The 19,277-nt window shown below is 38.0% G+C and overlaps 1 protein-coding gene across 5 annotated transcripts in view; it reads left to right on the forward strand.

The window, feature by feature from the left end:
- The window catches only part of LOC132906909 (teneurin-m), a 657,480-nt gene that overhangs the window by 199,238 nt on the left and 438,965 nt on the right, over window positions 1–19,277 (forward strand). For all 5 annotated transcript variants that reach the window (XM_060959519.1, XM_060959522.1, XM_060959521.1 and 2 more), the window contains exon 2: window positions 2,248–2,332. In XM_060959519.1, the coding sequence (XP_060815502.1) occupies window positions 2,317–2,332 (16 nt within the window). In that variant the 5' untranslated portion in view covers window positions 2,248–2,316. The remainder of the gene's footprint in view (window positions 1–2,247; window positions 2,333–19,277) is intronic.

A 19,277-nucleotide genomic window follows, 5' to 3' on the forward strand; every position in this document is an offset into this window, starting at 1 on the left:
GAGGCAAAACAACATGATTTGAATTGCCCTCTAACTCATGTGCCGCTACATACTTAGAAGTTACAATTGGCCATTGATTACTTACATACATTTCATTTTTTGTGAATGGTGAAATTCTTGTTAAAAACTGATATATTTGCTAAATCTCGAATCTAAATCGTTCTTAAAACACGTACTTATCTGAACAATTTTCTTGCTTGTATTTTGTCAGTGTCATGATATCATCCAAGACATTCCTTGTATACTTAATCCATTTCGTATCAATTTATCTGGCACATATCGTATCGCATCCGTAAGTGTTCTTCCCTATCTTCATTTTTCCGCTTGCCGAAGTTTCCCATTATACCCTGCTGCCTTGGAAGGGCAGACGTTATCCGATTATTTCGTTCAACGTTTACCGCCGCGACACAAATGCATTCTTCGGTTACCGTCCGCTCCGATTGTATTCTCTTAAGTGGTATTTGCTAAGATAACTTCGTCCACTTTCTCCTAATTCTCCTCCAATAGTTACTTTCCTTTGGTGAACAATTCTGATGAAGATGGACGTCGTACGAATGCTTATCAATCAAACATTCCATTAAATGAATGTAATTACTGATTAAGTATGCCATAAAATAAATAAATTAAATATATATATTTAATGTGCTTTAAAAGTATTAAATATATTTTAACATTAGAACTACCACACCAGTCAAATCGACTGGTTTCACAATTTTATTTTAAATTTTTACTTCGTTATATTTTTTTCCGCAATGATGTAATGACTTTCGTAACGATAACTAAAAGAGTAATATAATGAATTTTATTTCATCTTTTATGTATTCAAACTCAAAATAATTTTGTATCAAGGCTACTTATACCAATATCAGTCAAAATGATTGGTTCTTGTCAAAGTGTAAAAGGCACCTGCAATCTGTTTATCGAACCACAATTAACTAGTTTCCTCATTTTGTACACACGTTTTTCAAATTTCTCCTGCGTTCGATATGACGATATCAGTTATCAGGAAAATTCCGGATCGATCGCTAGATCGCTAGATGCTAACACTAAAAAATACCACACCAGTCAAAATGGCTGGTTCTACAATTTTATAAATGTGTCAATCCTCGTTTAGAGATCCCAGATGGATTAATAATACCAAAAATGTACTACAAAACATGGAATTCCTTCTATAAGAAAGTAATAAATCAATAAATATAAAAATATTCTATTATTACGTATTTTTTAGACCACTTATTTTGACTGGTTTTGATAGAAATAGCTTCGTGCTAACTATCGGTAATTCCAGTATTAAAGAAACGCGCTATTGATGTTTCATTGTATTTACTCGTATCAGACGACATTTGATACGCACCAATCTGATAATAGGTAATGCAAATACTTTATTTAGTTTCTGGCAATAACTCAACTTAATATCGTCTTATCGACGGATAACGATATATATCGATAACACAGTTTAGCTTTATTTAGCTTTAACAGTATCTTTAATACCTTACAGCGTTATCGATCAGCTGTTACTCGAGTTACGTTCCCTACTCGTCTTCCCTTCGTCCATCTTGCTCTCCTTTGGCCGTCAATGCCGATTGGAAAATCGAAGTACCCACGAGGGTGGTTACGCAGACCCGTTAAACCCCCTTAGTGGTGGCAATATACGAGAAGGACTTATTGGCTAACTAAGCCAATATCACCGCAAACGATGTGTCCATCTGGCAAGCTAATTAGCAACTTATGAAACGAATCGCGACGTATTAGCCCACTTTATTTGTTTCACGCTCCTGCAGATGTTCGTGTACTATACGATAAAGTGCTTACTGGTTTTTATTGGTTACTGGTTTTTCAACGACCTTAGCTTGTTTGGTTATTCGTGAGAATGTAGGGTCAAAATTATTACACCTACGAATGTGCATCAACGAGCCTGACTTTCATTTAAAATACGCAAAGACAAAAAGAAGTACAAGACTTAAAAAATCAAGATTTGCTGAATTAAAATTAAGAGAAAACACTACAATAATTGAAAATATTTTAATTTGTAGAAATTGAAGTGAAATTGAGAAAGAACTTTTTTTTATTTGGAAAGAAACACACATACACAGAATCTAAATCCAAAAGCACAGAAACTTTTCGTACAATCAAACAATTATGTTTAATCGAGATGGCCGAATAATGAATTTCAAAATATCAAAGTAGCTATAATCATTTAATCCTCAAAACTTCACAATAATTAACACGAAAATGGAATTGTTGCAGGTGTTAGCGTGTATCTGTGCGATCGCGACTCCGGCCAGGAGTAACCATCGAGGTACATGAAAGAAGGACATGAACTACTCTCAAGGTAAGCTGTGTCCGATCTCAATTCCAGAATCGCAATTCAACCAGTATACAATTTCCATTCAATCTTGCGGAACGCGACGTTGGTACATATGTATATAGACACGTACACAAATGTACGGAAACTATAGACGGTGTATATGTATGTGTGCGCGCGGAAAATTCGCCGAAGGTTTGTCGCCGTCCGATCTCGAGCTTCGCTCGAAGCCAACACGAGCGGTCTGAAACAGTTCGGAAATTCACTCAACTAATCAAATACCGCTAAAACCGCTAAACAAGTTAGGTTAGCAATCTACGTGCTCCGAATGGCAACTCCGAACTGCTCTGCGGCTGCGAAGCGCGAAAACGCTCGCGACTGCTTCCGCAATCCGCACGCCAGCTCCGACCTACCCTCCTCCACCTACGGAATCTCTTAACGAGGGGAAACGACTCGACGCAGACGTGTCCGATTCCTTCTGGCCGCAGATACAATTCACTATCAGCTCAAAGAAATTATTTCTTCTTCGACTTCCTCCAGTCCGACGTCTGCGTTTCTCTTAATCGACGTTTGTTGGAAAGACCGAGGCTTTTGTTTTATTGCACAGCTTTCTCCATCAATATGTACGTTATATATATTTATAGATATATACCGACAAGTTACGTTAATAGAAATACCAAGTCGCATATTTATATTTATTTGAACTATACACGCTGTGTGTGCTTTGTTTCACTTTTACTATAAAAGTGAAGTTATTTGGTATATTCAGAGATTTGTAATTTATAGAAAACATAGTACAAGAAAGTTTCCATACACGAATATAAATAGGAAGACTTTCTTCTGCTTGAAAAAGTTTGAAAAAATTCTACAAACAATGCTTTACATTACCACGCGCAGCGTTTAATATTCACCGCTGTTACTAATATACAGTTGCAGAAGAATATTTCTAGCGTTATTCGCGCGATGATCATTCGAATGGTCTCTTTATGGTTGCTGAAGAATTTAATTTCGCTCGAAAAGCCATTATGTAAAAGACCCATCGCGTCCCTCGACCGCTATGTGCACGAGTAAAAAGTCACTCGAAAGCTTCTATGTAAACCGAACGAGTTTTTAATTGTAAAAGCATCACGTACTGCTCTGCCACGCTCGAACATCGGGGTCACTTCGTTCCGAGGGTTGAAAAGACACGTGCGGTTAGCCCGTCAAGATGTTTCCTCCTGACCCTCTTCTCTTCCCTTAATTGTTCTCATATTTGATGGTCGAGACGTTATCTTGCGTACGTGTCCTTTCCTAACTTGCATACATACACTTCTGTTTATAAGTATTGGGACATGTACAGAAAATGAAATCAACGTACGATTCTTAATTCATTCCGCTTCTTCGTTTTCACGACTATAAAAAACATGAAATGTTTTTCATGATAATTCGTATTACGAGACTAATAATAATAAGATGCTATAGATAGACGATAAATATGACTTTTATTTAGATAAAATCGTGATTACGTATTACCTAATTATCTTCGTCATATTGTTTAATTCTAATTCAGTATGCATAACATATTTAGATACGCATTATCATTTTTCATAGTTAATTTCTAGTGTTAGTTTTATCTGTTAATAACACAAAGTCTCTATAAAATCTCATTGTAACGGTATATAACAGTACGTGTTATTATAGTCTCTCAAAGAATTGACATTTCATTCGATAGAAAAGAAGAGAGAGAAGATTCTAGTGTCGATATTGCATGATCAATAATACGTCCCGATTTGGAATATTGAATTGAGCCACGTGCTATCACGACCCTTCGAAAGTAACCCCGCGATCGAAACTTCCTCTAGGAGGGTATAAAAAGGAAATTCAGAAAAACCGGCTGCACGCCAGCGTACCGAATAGAAGGCAAATAATGAATTTAGTCTCTTTTAAAGAGGTTATTGACGGAATCCATTGCTGTTCCTAAACGCATGGCCGACCGAGCGAGAGAGCCAGAATTTCCCTCGGTGCTTCACCCCCTCCCCTATAACGTAATTACGAAACTCGTCCTCGACCGTGCCAAAGGGGTTGTTTCTTTGTAAATTTTTTCCCCCCGGCCAGCCTCTGTGAAACCGATGTTTACTCGGATGACCACTTTCGCCACAAATCTCGATCGCAAAGTTCACGCCGACGATCGAAGCTAAAGGTTAACTTTCCTCTCCGCTTTTTCGTTATTTTTGGCAACGATGAAATTCAACCAATGTGTTTTGATGATATATTGAAAGTTATTTCTTCTTTATTATAGTATTTTTATTAGTTTCGGTTGCATTTGAAATGTACGCATTTATTATCTTGTACGACTATTGTCGAAAACTACAAATCAATAACTTAATATCACATTAAACATATCTGTACAATCATTATGTATAGAAAAAGATTGGTGATTTTAGTCATTTTTTATATATATTGTATGTCCTCAAAATGACATTGAGTGATTCATTATCAAAAAAGTGTTCGTAAATGGAGTTGATCAATTAGCCTTCTAAGTAACTTAATTGTGCCTTTACTTCCTCCTTTGTTCAATAATTCGTATGAAATTCTATTACAAATATTATATATAACACTATAAGTGTTGCAGAATATTATATCATCATGAATAGTAAGCACGTCACGATGTTTTATCATATCATAATATTTATGCGAGATAGGTTGTGCAACAAAATATATTGTATTATTCATTTAGAGAATAGTGTTTATAAGCTAGGGATAAATATTTGATATCTATCAAGTAGTTTAAAGGTAATTTAATTTTATCCGCATTCAAAAACACGGACGTGTATCTCAACTAAATTTAAATATCTAGAAACTAATTTCTTCTTGAAAGGTCAAACTCCGTGACATATTGAAAACCAATATCGTCTGTTGTTCGTATTTCTTACTTCGTGGTTTATGTACCTTCATTTACTTCAATCCTTCAAAATATCCCAAATTCCTATTTTATTTTATTCTAATCGTGTTGAAACGAATGAATGATCCTTTGCGCCTTTAAAGCAACTTTTAGCGGTGATAGAATAAAACCAAAGTAAGAGAGATAGGTCGATCCAAGCATCCTTGACAACCATCTGACTTATGTATTGTAAATACCATGTAATCCGATGACCTCTCGGCGACGGTCCCTTCATTACCGGCGCGGTTGCCATTGTTCCGTTGCTATAATTGAATTCCCAAGGCAGCCGCTGGCAACCAATCCTCATCCTCTCAGCATCAGCGATCCGAGAGCACCGCCGATTCCACGTCGAAACTCTACGAGATCCTGATTTACCCCATTCAGCCGGGAATAATGCGATATCCCGACCCCAAAAGCCACGTCGAACCTCACTTCGAAAGCGAAGTCATCTTAGCAAGGGTTAGTCTGATCTCGTGCAGAGTCGATTCTAAATGTCCGTTCGTTCGTGTCACCCGGTCGCTTTTCCGGCCGACAGCCGGACGTGATTTCCATCTTGAAAACGAACCGCGAGTCCGCGCCTGTTTTATACATACGACTGTCTGTATCTGATAAGCTGAAATCGAGGCTTCGTTCTAGATTCCCTGTGATTAAAATGCAGAATCAGTGCGGCTGAGAGATATAGAGGATGGCTGGTAGGATAGCACTTCGTTTAGAATGCCGGTGAACGATGCGATCTTTCTTTGGTGTTGGAGCGTCTTTGTTCTGCGAAAGGAGAAAGTTGGGGTTTAGAAATGAATGTGAAGTTAGGATTGGTTGGCTGGTTTTCCGATGTAGTTATTTGTAGTGGAAGATAGAAACGAATGATAGATTTCAATATTAATTTTTTAATTTATTCTTTTTCGATATATAACGTGTAAATGTCCTAATTAATGATGATTCTTTTCGTCGATTTAACACCTTTGTAATATTAACCGTAAATAATAGAATAAAGCTTCGAATAGCAAGTAAGAACTTTTAATACCTTCGGTTACAGTCTTCAAATAGAAACGAAGATATTTAAATTACATTTTAGAAAGAAATAAAGTTTCCCTCTTGTTAAATGCATCCCTCTGCTCTAGATACTGTCTATTGCATACTACAAACCTACAATTTAAATAGTCAGTGTATCGACGTACCATGTATGCAATATAGTTCGAAGTGATCTAGTTTCTCTTGAATCTAGTATATCCTAACTCACATTTTATTCATCGCATCACTTACATACGATTTCATTCCTTCAAGATTTAACGATGTACACTAACCTGAATGTTTCCCCTCTGCAGCTCTCTTGAAATATAAATACTTCTAAAGTATTTTCTACACCAACCTTATATGTACCAATCAATGCAGCAAGCTGTCACATAGATTTCCAAAATTGGCTAATGGGAATTCAGACTATAATTTAATAACGATATCGTCAGTTAAAACCTGAAAGAATACATACATAGCACCCCGCCAACTTAATCAGCTACCAAATAAATTCTCAAATTGCATAATCACAGTTCAAATCGTTCCAATCCTGAAGAATCCCTTCGTTATTGCATTTTCTACGAGAAATGGAAAAAGGCTTGCGTCGAGAAGGATAGAAACGAGATAGAAAAATACAACAACGTGCAATCATTGACGCGATCGTAGATACAACGGGTGTATGGAAAGCGGGGATCGACAATCGTTCGAAACGATCGACGTGTCGTTGCGGCTACTAATCAACGCGCAGATACCGCATATTAGCGAGAACAACGTTACGGGGGTTTCGTCGAATTCGCGTCAGTCTGTTGGCGGCAGATTTTTGGTGCGGATGCGTTATGGGTCAGTCCGGTGCTGGACAGTTACGTCGACGTGAACAATCGATGTTAGCCATCAGTTGCAGTTTGCGCGAGGCAGCTATACCCGGGACAATTGTTATTGACAAATCGTAATGCCGGTCATCAGTCATGGTGGAGACAGGACGCCTGTAGCGGCGCGGCCCGCGCATTTATACGCCTCCTGCGTGCACCCACATGTGGGCGCATCCACGCACAAAGACCCTTCGTGCCATCTCTATCCTCGATCACTCCATCACTCGTCACTAACCTGGATTTGCATTTGATTGCTCAAGATATTAGCCATTTCATCTAAGACGCGAGTAATTTTGGGGTCTATGTATTGAATAAAAGTTAATGAAAGTAGTTCGTCGTGGTTCTTTTAACAATAATTCTAGCTTCGAGTGTGTAAATCTAAATTGCAAAGAAAACTACTTCTCCGTTATATGAAAAAAAAAAAAAAAAAAAAGGGAGCAAGAATAATTGCTCTTCATTCACGTCACCGCCATATTTTCCCTTAAAAAGAAAAAAAAGCAACTAAAACGATCTTTCATCGCTGGCACGCAAAATAAGAATACGAATATAAAAATCGTACAACGAGAGTTGAGCTCGAAAAAGATGGAAAAAGCAAATATTGATTGCAAATAAGAAAGAAATGCAGTCGTGTATTAGCTGGAACATTCTATCAGCGATAACGACATTCACGAAGCAAGTTAGCTCCGTTCCATAAAAATGCAGACACGCGGATTATAACGCGGACGGCTTTCAACGACCAACTATTATACGTTTCTTCAACAATACACGTAACAGCGCAACATTCATTAACGATCGTTATTGCCATTCATTCCCCTGAATCATCGAAGGGAAGGCAAAATCGCTCAACAACGAGCAGAAGAAGGAACACTATTTCCCATTTAAGATTAAACGCACGACAGTCGGTTATTCCTTCCAATTACACCTGATTTAGGCAGCGTTACGCTTAACTAAGCCCGCAAAAAGCGGGATTCGTGCGCGTCCTGAATGGACTTGCTTCACGAAGAAGCATCGGTATCTGTAGTAGGTTAACGTTCACCAGAAGCTGGCCCCGCCAAGAACCGGAGGCGTGCTCGAGGGCCTCTATTGAATTAACTCCATTCACCAAATTGCTCTCGCATTATGCTGGATCACGCCTGAGCTAAGTTCCACCCTCGGGCCGTGTGGTCTCTCTGTCACAAACGGAGGACAAAGTCTTCGTACGATTGAAATTCGTGGCCCGTTAGCGAGTCTACATGGATCGGGATATGCGAACGATCCCCTCTTCTCCTCTTACTCCTCCTTTTCCACCGCCCCCCCCCCCTCTTTGTAATTCATCAAAGACCTACAGCTAGTCCAGAATTTCTTCGCCTCCTCCAATTTCCCTTCGTCGACGAAAATTTTACTCGCAGATAAGAACGAGTTCTTTCGACTAACGCTGAAAGGATTACGCTGTTACCCGAACCTTGTTCAAATTTAAATTCAACTCTATCTTTTCTCTTTGGAAGCCTCGCTTTCTTTTTCTTTAGACCGTAATACGGTATAACGATTGTTTGATGATTCTGTTAATTCATTAGCGGTGATTTTAGGTTGATTGCCTGGCCTTTTGGTTGGCTCGGTTTTCTGGGAATAATAATGTGTAAGAAAGGATCTTCCGTTCTCTTAATGAAAAAGGATTTTTGAGGCACGTTTGATTATAAGATAAATTTGTTTTAGTTCCGGCAGGTCGAGCGTGGATTTATCTGTTCGATAAAAATGGGTAACCTTCGAATAAAGATAAGAAGTGAGAATTAAGTGTTTTTCGTTGTGATTCCTTGAATTAGGAAATACTGATAATAGAGAAAATTAATATCGTATAAAATATCAAGGCAAACGTTATCTCTTTATAGAGTTAATTTCCTCTGATTTAAAAGCAAATATGAAACTGTATAAAATACGAAAAAAATAAATAATAAAATAAAATTTAATAAACTAAAGCTGAAATTTTTGAACGAGGATGTACCTAAATACGACGATGAAGAAAATCTGGGAATTTAGTCTTAAGCCGTCTTTTATATTTTCCTTTCATACCTCGTACGTTCTTATATTTGCCACACGTTGTTCCCCACATATAACATCCTGACCAGGAAAAGAGAAATACGGAACGGACAAGGATAGAAATCTTGAATTGTAGGAGAATAAAGGGGGAAGAAGAGAGAAGGAGAGAAGAAAAGCAAGAGGACATTCGCCAATTTCTCCCAAGGCTACCGCGTGCTACTGCAGCTGTGAGTAAACGAACGATAAATTTGCCCTGAAAAATAAAAATAAAAGGAAAGATCGAGCAGAACCGGAGAAACATCTCGCGCGATGCACAATACGAGTCTTCTCTCTTCCTTGCTTTTCCTCCGTTTCTTTTTCTATTTCCCCATTTCCTTCACGTGGAACTGTTCACCAATCGAGAATCGTGTCGGCGATCAAATTCAATTTCCGTTATCGATTCACTTTCGCGCTTCTTTATGGTATAAACAATCCAATAATGAAACGATAGAAAATCGTGTAATCGGTGTTCGAGAAACGGACATTAATTAATTTTATATTATAATGTTTCATTTCTTTTCAACATTTGACGAGTAAAAGTTTTTAGGTGTTAACTTTTCTTTCCAAATTTTAATACTATGAAATCAGAGTTTAATTTGTTGAGAATTCATTATAAATTGTTTTTATACGAGTAATACGAGAATTATACAGTCAGTTTCATTTTCATGTAACATGCACGGAATATAGGTTATAAACACGCTCATTCAAGTTATGCCGTACATTCTACAACTTCGAGGTATTCTTCTCCTTCAAACTCTACTTCGAAAACCCTGCCATGTATTTCCATACTGTTCCATAAAGTTAAATTTACGCCGCCGCACTTTCTCCATTAAAGTTAAAAAATATACAAACACATTGTTTCAAAAACGCGTGTACATCTTTGAAAGAATGGAAACTAGGGCTCCTCAATTTTGAGTTACCTTTTCCTAAGATGTGTACAAGTATCGTTTCTCGTGCTATTAAAGATCGTGCTAAAAATGTAATATTTCATGTTAATTCCTTATTACACGTAATATTCTTGCTTTTTTTATACATTTAACTATAATTTTATCAAAGTATGTTATCCATGCAATAAAATATATTTTTTACTATTATTATTATCTCTGATACAATAATCTAAACAATTTGTTCGCGTCACTCTTTCAAGAGGATACACGTACAATATTTCATATTAAAATTCGTCCGGAAAATGTCGTCATCGTCGATGTGATAATACAAAATTCGAAACAATCAGGTTTCGTGTCAATGCACAAGCGGTCTACTGAAATTCGCGATTCGTATCTCGCTCGTCCGCGCTGACCCTCTTTCCGGAATACATTATATCGTAACGTCAGTCCTAATTATCGATTGCACACACATACACACCGTGTACGACTGCATCGTCCCACATTTCACAAGTGGTTTTCGCCCTGTAGAATTTCTTCTCCATTCCTGTTTCTTTCTTAGCCCCTTTGGCAAAGGCAGCGCGACAAGGTAAGCTTGATCTCGCGGGGTCTGCTATTTACTCATGGCACTTTGATTAAAAAAGAAGGCGTGAAATTTCTTGGTAACGAGCAACGAGGGCCCGAGGATTTTTTAATTAAAAACCGAGGCAACGGTTGCGAAAACATTCAACATCGACGTTCGCAATCGCGAGCGACGATCTTTCACAACGAAATCCAGGTCGAAAACACCGACAACGTTGTATTATTTCGAACGAAATTACAAGGCGAAACAGAAAGAACGTCGAGGAAACGACGGAAATCTCGTTAAGGCAGGCGACATTATCTTGTATTTGCTTGGCGCATATGAAATGTCAAATGTTTATTTCAAGTTTGAATTTGGCACGCCAATACCACAATCGTCATTAGTAAATCAATAAAACGTACAAGAATTATTAAATATTTTAGTATATAATTTTTATACTAAAGAGAAATCGTACAGGCAACGTTATAATACATTCGTTAATCGATATAATTAATTGATAAATTATATGTATGAATATTAAATTAAGATCGTGGAATTCACAATCTCTCTTTTATATACATAAAAACATTGAAAATTACAATTATCTTACAGATATACAAGTTTCAATGTTACTACTCTGTGTGGTACTTATCTCGTTCCAATTCAATTTACAATTAAAGTATAACAAAGTTTCTTCACGGAATAGCACAAGAAAGCAACTCTTAAAAGTAATCAATGTAAAGTGTGAATCTCCATGATGTTAATAGAAAGAAAGACGCTTCTTTTGTTTCTCTCACAGAGGTAATTCTCTCCATCGAAAACAGTTCTTCATAAAAGGAGCACGTTGAAAAAGGAAATGTCATTGTGAGGTTATTTCAAGGTAGTTTGACGAGAATTTAGTGTTATTACAGTCATTGGGGGCGTCCAGAAACGTATTTCAGGCACAGCCCTTAATTTAGCACGAGAAACCTAGCTAACAATCTTTTCAAAATTTAGATTCCTATCTTCAGATCGGTGCCCCGTGATATTCTCTGTGACTTTTTTAAAACCATCTCTGGTCAGGGCACGTACTGCTAAATGAAGATTTATAGGGTGTGCTTCAGTAAACACGCTTTCAACAGCGAATTTAACACACTGAAATAGCGAAGAAGAATTTAACCTATTGGTAGAATTCACTAACGATAGTTTTTTATCCAAATTTCTTTCAAACTTTCATATTTATAAACCTACTAATTAATAATTTATTAAACTTTGGTATTTGCAGATCTGCACTTGTTATATTTATAAATCCATTTTTATCAATCTTTACCATTTACAAATGAATGTTTTTCACATTTTGCTATTTATAAATTAATTTCTTTCAAACTTTCACATCTATAAATCCGTGTTGCCAATAATTCACGTACCGATAAATCCATCCAATTAATTTCAGAAATTTCAAAATAAGTTCTTTCATCGACTCACGATTGTCACAATATACCATACACAAAAACACGAGGAATTATCCAATTCGCAGAAGAGCGAAATAACGAGTTCGGTGGATTTCTATTAAGTCATTGCAGCGGCTCGAAACGCGGCCGTCTTATCAGTTCGGTAATGCACCGCGGCGAGGGGTGTTTTTTGTATAACCAGCCACCCTTCTTGCAAGTTATGCGCCGTTAAGGTGGTCGCAGTTTAGGTACGTAATGAAATTTAAATGGCAGCCAAGTCTAACGGCGACAGCAATTGCAGCAACGCTGGCTGACAGGTCACGTTACGAGACTTCTTATCGAACGAGTGTCGTGCACACTTGCTCCTAGCCCGTAGCTGACTATACAATCCATCCTTTCTACCTACTCATCGTCACGTGCGTTTTCAACGTTCCTTGAATTCATGCACACAGGTTTCGTTCAATTCACCGCGCGGGGGGAGAAAGTTTCACGCGTTTAATCACGCTTTACGGATGGATCGATATAATCTTTGTTTTTTCATCAATTTGCTTTTTCGTGACATATATATTTGCTAGCAATTATTTTATGTTATTTATAGTTGGTGATATACGCATATATAATATTATAATATATGTATTTATTTATTTACTTATTTATTTATTTGTAGCTTTCACTATACTAATTTATATTTATTTGTACAATATTTAATTTGAATTTTTATAATAGAACGTCATAACCGTAAAAGATTGAAAATCACACGAGATAAATACGATTCCTTTGGCAATTTTCATATTACTCTCTATCTAATAGAGAATATCTTAATATAAGAGGCAAGTAATCTGTTTTAAATTCAAAGAGATGAAGATATTAAGTCAGAAGATGTTCCAGTTAACAAGTTAAATAAATTCCTTTAGTATTACAAGCCAGATAGATAAAAAAGATACAGAAAAAAAGACCTAGGAGATAAAACATTTCGAACGAACTAAAAGAAAGATCGTATTTTATAACAAAAAATCACTCGATAATACGTTCAATCTGTAATGTTATTCTTTCGCTAACGACGGACCGGTTTTGCTGGAAATAGAAGTAATGGTGACTGGAAGACGGGCCATCCCGGATGGAAAAATCGATTTCTATAATTGAATTGCGAGCGACCGAAAAAAATGGGAGGTGAAACGAGCTTCATCGTCCCCGAGTATCCCGGCATAAAAATTTCAACTAGTTCTCTCTAGTCCCTCTGCAATTTTTTGCATGGAAAACAAGTCGTGCGCCCTTTCCTCGTTTCTGGGTGCTCTTTTTATTATTTTTCTATCTTTTTTCTTTTTATTTTATTCGCTCATTACCCTCCCGTTGGTTTACGCCTTAATTTCTCTTTGCCGTCCACCCCTCTTTCGCAGTGCCCGACCTTTCTGGCCGCTTGACCATTATTTACACCTACCCCTCGTCCATTCTCCCCCTCCTCCCGTTGCAGCCCCTCCCCCTCCCGCCTTGTTCAAGCTCGATTGTATCCCAAGCGTAAATAAATGACCCCGTGATTTTTAATTGGACTCGGCCCGGGCTCTCGAGTTTTCAGAATAAACGAGCTGTCCGACGAATAAGATCGCGACAGAAGCTGAAGAGGGGGTTGCGCGTCGATTTCCCGCTCAACTTTTCCCTACGAACAGCTTCCACTCTTAAAAAACATTGCTACAATCACATTATGTAAGTTAACGGGAATCCATATCCTAGTTGGGTGGATATCACCATTTTATGTTCGGACTTGATACTTGAAGTGTTTTATGATTAAAACACACTACGCTACGAGTATCTGTGTGCGTTTACAAATATTCGTACATAGCGACAGGTTTGGTAATGAAACAAATAAACTCTTCTAAGCAACAAATTCAATAATAAAACAAAAGTGAGCTGATTGTCCAATTTGACATAGGATTATCAAATCGTAAAAGACAAGTCAACATCTTTATCCTTCTACGATATAAATCGTCATTTATATCACCTATTTTTGCAATACTCGATATACCTGGTAATTTGATCAATGGCAAAATGGTTTGAAAACACGTATGCTTTCCAAAAACTCTGAACATCGGCTGCATGAAAGAAATACGAAATAAGAAATAACGTAGCAAGCTAAAAACAGAATACACGTCCAAACGATCACGCGAAACCTAGCCACGAACTAATAAATTTTTCAAAATTCTCAATTCCGGCTGAATCGCCCCGTAAATCCGACGCCACAAAAATTCGCCGTAACACCAAATCGCCTGTCGGTTTCAGAACGTGAGTTGCTTGCATCGTGGTGCGAAACGATGGGGTTTGCGCTCGGTTATTCGTGGGAGGCGAGCAAGATCGGGTCAGCGAAGAATGTTAAACGTAAATCTGGCGCGGTGGTAGCGTTAGAAGAGAAGAAGTCTGATCCAGTTCAAATTCTGACCCAGTTTTAAGGCGATACAACAAGAAATTGTTATCAGGTCGCGACATATACACTGGTTCTTTCCAATTAATACATACGTGTGATAAATTCGTTTATGAGTATTGGTGATGGAAGATTGGTAAATTATTAAGACGAGTATTGGTGCGCCAGATTCGAGCTTCAAAGAAACGTATTTCGTATTTTTCCTATCTACTAACCTAATACTATCTGGAACTTTAAAAAATTTATTAAAATCCATTTTTGTTACGAATCACAGATTTATTAAGTTGGATACACAACAGCAAGTACATCAATGATTACGAATGTAAGAGTATATCACCACGAGACAAGAAGTTCTGGCATTTACGATGCAAACGAAATCGGGTTCTCGCCATATTCCCCTCTCTCCGCATCTCTTTCTCAGTCCTCCGGTTTCTCCACTTTGGAATACGTTAATTACTCAAAGGAATTTGCCTGGCCGGCCCTCCTTAAGCGTTATCAAGTTTCATGGATTTAGTAGCTACGCGTCACGGAATCGTCGCTGTGAAACGCTGATGGAAAAAAGGAACGTTAGCGCCCACGCGAGAGTAATTAAAACTTTAAGAGATTTCCGACCGGGCCCGCCGAGCGGATCAGTCTTATTATAAATCAGGAAAAGTGAAGAGCGCCGTAATCCGGAAAGATCTCGTTGCTTCTGAAACATTAACGTTGCCTGCTCCACGAGTAACAATGATGATTACAGGATTCCTTGTGTCTTTCTGCCATGTAACGTTGGTGACGTGATTATATGCTTTCCAGGTATGGGGAGACTTCAAAGGGGATCGCTTCATTGTCAATTTTTCTTTTCCTTTATTATAATTTCTCTCACTTGGTAGAAGGTTTTCGAGCCACTTGAGAATTGTAATTGTACTCTCCATACATTTCGAATTTTTCGAATCTCTAAACGGTATTCAACTTTTGATTTTGTGTAATAATTACCACCCCAATTAATTTGCATTTCCTATGATTTTCACTACTTATATACTGTACCTTTATGTCAGGCAACAAATCAAAATTTACAATTAAACTCTTCGATGCAAGATCAAATTCAACGTAATGCCAAATGCATACACGTATCCAGCATCTGGTAAACCGCTTGGTTTTCATTCGCATTCACCGACAATAAGGCGATTCAATTTCACGCCTACGTAACGCGCTCTGTTCTTACAGAATAGTCGACGTGGTATTGTTCGTCTTTTTGGTCGATCGATGGATCCGTGACAGAGAAGAAAAGAGAGATGCGCTTCCTACTGACCCAAATCCGCACGGGCCGCTGACGGCACACGAATAGAGAAAGAGAAAGAGAGAAAGAAAGAGGGAGAGAGAGAAATAGAGAAAGGAACGTGTACGTAGGTACACTTTGTAATCTGCATATCGATTTCCCGAAGAAATGCGTTATTCATGGGGGACGGAGTCGTACGTCGCAGAAGCAGAAGCTGACACGCGTGATCGCGATACTCTAAACCCATTTCAGGACTCAACGACGACACACTCTGACGCAGGGGGAAGAAAATGCGAGCAGACAACTGCTTCAGACGGACAGGTAAGCGAAACTGAAGAATCTTTCCGTGGAGTGGACGAGAAAGCGTGGAGAGACGTACGAAAGGTTTATGACATCAGCGATGTCTTACCATGGTACTGATTTTCAACGATATTGCAATTACAGTGATTAAATGTATGATATTTTGAAGGAGCTACGTGCAATTAACGTTTCATTGTATAAAACGACCAACCTGATATAACACGTGATATAATCTAATTAAGAACCAATGATATGTACGTACCATAAACCATAAACGTACAATATATAATTCTACAAGAGGATGAAACTCGTTAATTTTACAAAAGATTAATTTGCTAAAATTGCTCGAGCACAGTGAATAGATCACCGATGATAACGATTCGTCGATTTTACACTTTTCAACGGTAGTGTGTCAACGATCTTTGGATATTGATCAAGAGATCCGAATGTCGATGAGACCGCGGGATTTTTAGCGCGTTGCGATCGTAATTAAATGGGTACGATCGGCAACTAAACGCAACCCGGTTTGTAATAAAGCGAGAGAATGCGGAGGTGCACTCGTTCATGGTGACAATAGCCGAACGACCCGGGCACGAATCAATTAACTGAAGTTGACGCAGCGAAACCGAAGTGTCATTATCAGTGCAGGCTAATGCGTAATGCTTTTGGAGATTGATTTCGAACGGTTCGTTTCGAAAATCACGGAGCAAATAACAAACGAGAAACCGATCGACGAGTGCGATTTGTCTTTTCCAATCTGAACCAGAAAACCGTGTTTCTTCCACTCTTCTTTTGTTCCTGTTACAGTCACTTGATTGATTTGGTTTTTCTATGGCGTTCGACAAAGAAACGATACAAATGATAATAATAAAAACAATACTTAATAACGAAGGCTATATATAAATAATTCTGGTAAAAATAATGCATCGTTGTCTCCTGTTAAAATTGTCAATTTACGATATTAAACGTAATAAAATATTATTCTATGTAATAGAAGAAGTTAGATACAGTATGACACGTATTAATAAGTTTAATAATAGTTTTATCTGAACTTGAATATTATTCATTAAAGTCTTTGTATGAATTATTATAAAAAAGTCATAATCTTATTTCCATCTTAATGAAAGTAAACATTAATGTCACGAGAAACGATCGTATACTTTGATAGTTTCTCTAAGAAAATTTTAAAAAATTACTCTTAATAAAATCCGTCATTTTGACTGATTTGGTAGATTTAGTATCAACCCGCTATACAGTGTCTGTTTTCAAATCAATTTCAGTTTATATCTACCTAATTCTCAGAAGTCTTCCTTTAATACGTCTTAAGCATCATACTTTGTATTCGCTTTATTAAATTCGAGCGGCAAATCAAATAATGCTCCGGACCAATAAACAGAGTGTACAATAGTTGCAACCATTCATAAATTATCCGCATGAAAGGATAGCGCTGTACCTCGCGTACGAACGGGCGAAACATCAAAGATGGAGGATCCTCTTTATCCGTGCGAGCTTGGTGTTCTTTCGCGAAAATAAAAAAGTCTCGAAACGTCTTGAGTGATTGTTGCACGAACGGGTTATGCGTTCTGAATGCGCTTTATTATAAGCATCATTTGTTATCTCTTTAAAAACGACAATGCTATGGGTTTAGCACGCGGCACAAGCGGATGAAAGCAGGCACGAGGAGCGATTTATCAGCTCGCACGATGACAGGATCAGTCATCTCCTTCTCGTTCGTCTTCTTCTCCGTCTCTGCTGTTGCACCTCGAATCTTTCTCCAGATATTCATCTCGAAAATAACATATTCCACGCTGTTTAACCGCATTAATGGAATTCGTGTTGTCTCTGTCCTACCTGAACGATTCTCTTCTCTGTGCTGTAAATTAATTTATTCTAAAATGCTTTAACCTCTTGCCAAAATGAATTATTTTGTAATCTATACATATAGACAAGGAAATCGTTAAATTATCTTCTTACAGGTCTGAAAATTTATAATCAGAGTTGGCTCGTGATGAGTACCTTTCGTATACTTAGAACATTTAAACTTTAAAAAGACCGATGTTTCATATGCACCAACCTAATATTCCTTTCTATATACAAACTCGAACTTGAATAAAAATCCGCAATCCGATTACCACGAACCTAAAACTACGTGTAAATACAGTGCCAAACTACTTGGAAGATCGAAAACACGAAGAGAAGCAGCAGAATGAACCTCGTACGCCCTAAATCTCAGAGCACAGGTAGCTTTGTTTCCCATTCGAAGAAAATGGGACATGGTGACAAAGTCGCATCAGTGTTGGATGAGCTAAAGAGGAAAGTACCAGGCGAGTTCGCATCACGGACAAGCAGCTGCAAGGGTAATCTGTCAATTTATCCGTCAACGGAACTCTCACTGGGTTAGCGAGGGTTTCAGAGATCGCGGATATATTCTTCTTTTCCCAAAGCTCCCTGTGCATTGCGTCGTGAGGTCACGTATACCTTCTGATCCTGTTCCACGACTATCGTCAGGGATCTCTGTACGTTGGGATGACGACGATGACTACGACGACGACGACAACCCTCAGGAACAAGCGGGAATTTTGAGTTCTGACGTGAGAAGAGCTCGTTATCGGGTAGTTCGATGAGATTCGCTCGATCATCTCGCTTTTCTGTCGCTCAAAGAGCCTTGAAATTGAAAAGGATCCTTTTCTCCGTGTCACAGAAGCTGCCCCTTTAGTCTGACACGGAAAAATCAAGAGATCTCTAGCCGTTTCGAAAGCAGTTTACATTAGAAGCGAATATACACGTACGCTATGAAAACTAAAGAAACAGAACATTTCTAGAAATTTTGCTACTCTGTTTCAAAATTTCTATATTCTGACCGGAAATTGATAAATTCTTTTACCTGTAAATAATTTATATTCCAACCTAAACGTTCTAAGTTCCTATACGTAAACACTTATATCGCGGCTCGTGGAAACTATAGGATTATTAAAGATTAAAAAATATTCATACCAAGGCGATGAAACTGCATTTCGTAGAGAAAATTGTTGCGAAGCGCGGATGAATGTACGAATTTACCTATACGCGAAAGTGGAAACGCCACTTCGTCATTGCTTTACGGTAACGGTTATGCTTCTTGAAAGTTTACTAGTTTGCTAGCATCCTCTGCTGTCTCTTTCGGTTCTCAACGTCCATGCATTCGTCGTATCTTTCTCCCTTTCGGCCTCTCTCTCTCTCTTTGCATCCCACACGTTACACCACTTTCGACCCCCTTCGAAGCGCTACATCTACTCC

The sequence above is a fragment of the Bombus pascuorum genome, chromosome 5 (genome assembly GCF_905332965.1).
Source record: "Bombus pascuorum chromosome 5, iyBomPasc1.1, whole genome shotgun sequence".
In the NCBI taxonomy this organism is placed as follows: Eukaryota; Metazoa; Arthropoda; class Insecta; order Hymenoptera; family Apidae; genus Bombus; species Bombus pascuorum.